Raw genomic sequence first — 4,712 nt, forward strand, 5'->3', positions numbered from 1 at the left:
CTGAACTAAAGAACAAATATAGATCCAAAGAACGTTGACAACTACTCTATTTGTTTTATATTATTAGTTATTGGACTTATTTCTTAGTCAAAGTTTTTTAGGTTTAATCAAATTTTTAGAAAAAAATAACAACATTTATATTACCAAATTAGTTTCATTAAATTTTGTATTGAATATATTTTGATAATATGTTTGTTTAGTATTAAAAATGTTAGTATATTTTTCTACAAACTTGATCAAATTTAAAGGAGTTTGATAAAAAAAGTCAAATGTCTCATAATAATAAAAAAATCAAACGATTTATAATATGAAACCTACAGGAAAATGGAATTTCTCTGTGGTCATTTTTCTGTCGGCGATTCATATCAGTCCATTCACAGGTTAATAATTTCTGACGGTAAAACCTATTTTCCTCTGTGGGTTTCATGCCTACAGGTAGCTGCTAAAGTCTGGTAGTGACGGTGAGTGGATGGCAGCGTGTTGGGTGAGGACTCACGACGTGGCAAGAAACACCTCCTGTTCAGATTTGTACGACCTTCTCTAGCATCTTCGAGCTTCCTTCCCTTGTCTCACTTTCCCCTTGTTTTATCTCCACATGGACAGACAACTCAACAGTGATGATGGTTCAACCAAGCAAACCAGAAAGAAATGCTGAACTGATAAACCAGACTAGTATCATGTGTGTGTATATCGCACGGTATAAAATAAAATTCGACAGATTAAAAGAAAAAAACTGTTAAAGGAAATCTAAAGAAACCGTTTTTATTATATATACCTACTTATTTTTTTTCAGTTCTCTTGAATAGGTAATCAACGCCCAATAGAAAACTTGCAAAAGAAAAAAAATGCTGACGATGTGAGCGTAAGCGTACATACAAACGCTACAAGCGTGAAATCGTCATGTTAATTTGCATAATATAAGAAAAAAAAACAAACCGGTTTCCAGGCAGGAAACAAACAAATAAAAAGCATTGCGCTTAGACATCAGAGATATACATGTCAGAATCCAGGGACGAGCATGGCAGAGAACCAGATCACCATGTCTTCAGCGAGCGGCGGCTCTCCGGTGTGCTTCGCTGCCACCCCTGGCTTGTTACCGTCGACGACGACGTAAACCCGGCAAAGCGGGCACGTCCGCCTGCATGAGAGGAGCCACCGGTCGACGCAGTCCCGGTGGAACGCATGCCGGCAGGGCAGACGCCTCGTCGCCTCGCCGACGCGGATCCTGGAGAGACAAACGGAGCACTCCGTCAGGCCACCGCTGCCGCCGTCCTCGCTGGCTTGCCTCGCCTCCGACGGAATCTTGATGCACAGCATCTTGGAGATGTAGGAGAGGAGGTAGCTCATTGTGCAAACACATGCACCGAGCTGCAACAAAGGGCTACGGCCAGTGAGTAGTTGAGGGATATGTAATAATATCGATCGATCGATCGCTGTGGGTGTCGATCTCTTTTGGTCAGGGGTCAGGTGGTTTAGTTGCTTTGTTTGTACGAGTGGTTGCTACTATCGGAGTGTGTTGAGAGATCCCCATTGGAAGGTGCACCTACAAATAACTTTCGTTAGCACCAAGCTTAGATGAAAGCAAGTGATGTGTGTGCATACAAACAATGACGTACGAAAGAACATGTCGTTCTCAAGGAAGAAAAACAAAATTAGTAGGTGAAAGAACATTGGTAGTTGATTTGTTCATATCCATTGGTACGGAGCTTTATGCGAGAAGCATTTCTATCATCCTTAAGGTACAAACAGTTGAATCCATGTATTGATTTACAAGGGGCACGACAAGCAGTCACGATAGATCGCCCATGCCGCGAACGCCCTTTAATAGCTCTCTCGCTGGGAGGCCCCACCCCACTTCCTCTTCCTCGCTGTGGTGTTCTAGGAGAGAGGTTTGCTCTGGTCCAAAAAAAAAAATACATAGAGGTACTGGTACCTCATGGTACCAAAACATTTCCAATCGTTAGATCTAGCTGGATGGGATGAGCTTTGTTAGATCCAACAATCGGAAATGATTTGGTACCGTGAGGTATCGGTATCTCGAGGTACTTTTTGTTGGACTGGAGCAAATCTCTCCAGGAGAACCTCAGCGTGAGCCGGTTGTATGACACCATCCATGGCAACGTGATTAAGTGATGAAGATCATAGCCCTCAACTCCGGCATGAGCGTCCTCCTGCAAATCAGCTCCGCAACCATAGGGATTGGAACACTAGTACACAAAAGATTTTCCTAGACGAGGAGCTCCTATTTTTCCAGACAGACCGTTTTCGCGTGCGTCTGTGAAAATCGGTCTCCCATTTTCGTGTGCGGACCCTTAAGAGACCCGCACGCAAAAATCGACTTTCGTAGGCGGGCCCCTAAATGGTCCGCACGTAAAAATAAGCCTATTTTCACATGCGGACCCTTAAGAGGCCCGCACGCCAAAATCGATTTTCGCGTGCGGGTGTCTTAAGTGGACCGCACGCGAAAATACCTCTGCATCTTTTCCCTCTCATTCACTTCAAACCTTTCACCCTTTCTCTTCCTTTTCCATTTTATTCTCCCTCAATCAGTCCTCTCTCTCTCCCTTTCCTCTCCTCTCCTCTCCTCGCCTCCCCACCGAGCGCACGGGGCGCGGGAGGCGCCTGGCTTGCCGCTGCCGCCGCCGAGGAGGCGATGGGCGGGAGGTAGCGCAGCAGCTGTTGTCATAGGCAGCGCGGCGGCTAGCGACCGAGAGGCGGTGCGGCGGGCGACCGGCCAGATCCGCGCCGCGTCGATGACGAGGAGGAGAAGGCACCCGAGAGCGGCAATGACAACCGGTCACGGCGGAGACGGGGTTAGGAGCGGCGGGCTCGGGAGCAGCGGTGGTGGCTGGGAGCGGCGGCAGCGCGACGATGAGGACGATGGCGACCACGACAGACGTCAGTGGGCGATTCTAGGGTTAGGGTTAGGGTTTGGGATTTTTTTATTTTATTTTTTTGGGTTTCTCTTTTTTTTTGCGTGTGGGCAGTATAATTTGACTGCACGTGATAATCGATTATCCTGTGCGGTCCACTCAACCCGACCGCACGATGTTGGTATTTCTTAATGATATTACTAGAAATATAATTCCCAGCAATGGCGCAGAAATACTCCCGGTATATTATGGTTATAGAGTTCATCCGCAAGCGCACGGATATACCATTGTAACATTTCACCCAAGAGTATTCCAAGGGTATTGTATTTATTTAATAACGTGGAAAGATCATAGTAGAGAGAACCATACTAACAATTTATATGTTACTTGTAATAATCATAGTCTAAGCAGGGTTAAGATAAATCAAAGGGTAGAGTGACACACAAGCATGGAGCTACTCATTCTTATACTAAAATATCTAAGCTAAGTGGAAAGAAAAAAGAAAGAGAATCTATTCCTATACTTCTGGTATACATAGTATACATACATTCTAGTTATATGATTAACTAGCTAATACCCTCTATCTGATGCCCTCCTGGTACTTCGAGAAGCCACCCCTGACTGCCGAGATCCTTACAACATCCTGTCATAACCATACAATCGGGGATAAATACGGAGGAGTACACTCCCCAGGAAATTAACTTAGGACTATATACACGTACTGAGCTGACACCATCAGCGTCCCACCTCTTATCCGCAGCATATAACCTTAAATAATGATATCCCATAATCTAGACACCACACCTAAACTACCAAATACTACTCTAATATCATCGTCATGACATAGAGTAATTGCATAAGCAAACATTATATATGTACCTATGCATCTCCTAGATAAGATAGCAGTATAATCAGTATAACATGAACATAAAGTAAAGTTGGCATTCATATACTCGGAAAGTATTTCAATAACAGAAATGTATAAAGAAGAGTATTCTAAATAAAGTACGAAGCTTGCAAAAGAGGAAATAAGAGCTACTAGAGCTATACCTGAACTCTTCCGAATGCTTCCGGACTCTGATTTCTATTCTATTCATACTCCACTAGCTTAAGAACACTAAACTAAACTTGAGAGAATATGAGAGAGTTTTGCTTGAAGTGTGTGAATGAAGTGAGGATGAGAGCTCCTTTTATTGCCTCCCAATGATGGTTGTGATGGTTGGAATGGTTGGAAATACCCTCCAACCGTCATTGAGGGCTGATCTACACCGTCCAGGCAAAGACCTGGATCAAACAACGCTGAGGAGGGTTAGGCCGAACCTAGGGCCGGCCCAACCAGCCCAAATTTCGGCTGGTGGCCTCATCTCATGCTCTTCTCCGCAGACTTGTGAATTTTGGCCCAATTCGTCGTGTCATTTCTGAGTTCTTGGCCTATTCATGCATAAGTCTGATTCTCGACACCGTCCGATTTATTTATCGTCTGATTTGATGTCAGTTCTCCTCCACTTTATGGTTATTCTATGCAAAAGGTTAGTAAACCTAATACTAGTGGAATATTATTGTTCTAACATGAATATGGTAATGACCGTCAACACACAGGAAGATGGATTATCCCGTGCGGTTAGGCCGCCCGCACGTGAAAATATGGATTTTCGTAGACACCTGGGTAGACGGGCGGGACCTCGGTATGGAAAAATGCATTTTGTCACGGAAAAATCGTTTGTGTACTAGTGGAAGGAGCTCATCATGAACAGCTTCCTCACGCTGATTGTTAGCAAGGGTATTTTAATATTTTTTTTGTCTGCTTGTACACTTTATATGCTCCTTTGAGCCTATTTC

At 44.1% G+C, this 4,712-nt stretch overlaps 1 protein-coding gene across 1 annotated transcript; it reads right to left on the reverse strand.

The window, feature by feature from the left end:
• Positions 1 to 736: 736 nt before the first annotated feature.
• On the reverse strand, positions 737 to 1,473 carry LOC127771490 (receptor homology region, transmembrane domain- and RING domain-containing protein 6-like). Its single transcript, XM_052297405.1, has one exon. The coding sequence runs from the start codon at positions 1,345 to 1,347 to the stop codon at positions 1,000 to 1,002; it is 348 nt and encodes a 115-aa protein (XP_052153365.1). The 5' UTR covers positions 1,348 to 1,473; the 3' UTR covers positions 737 to 999.
• Between the last annotated feature and the right edge of the window lie 3,239 nt (positions 1,474 to 4,712).

Source organism: Oryza glaberrima, chromosome 4 (assembly GCF_000147395.1).
Source record: "Oryza glaberrima chromosome 4, OglaRS2, whole genome shotgun sequence".
Lineage (NCBI taxonomy): Eukaryota > Viridiplantae > Streptophyta > Magnoliopsida > Poales > Poaceae > Oryza > Oryza glaberrima.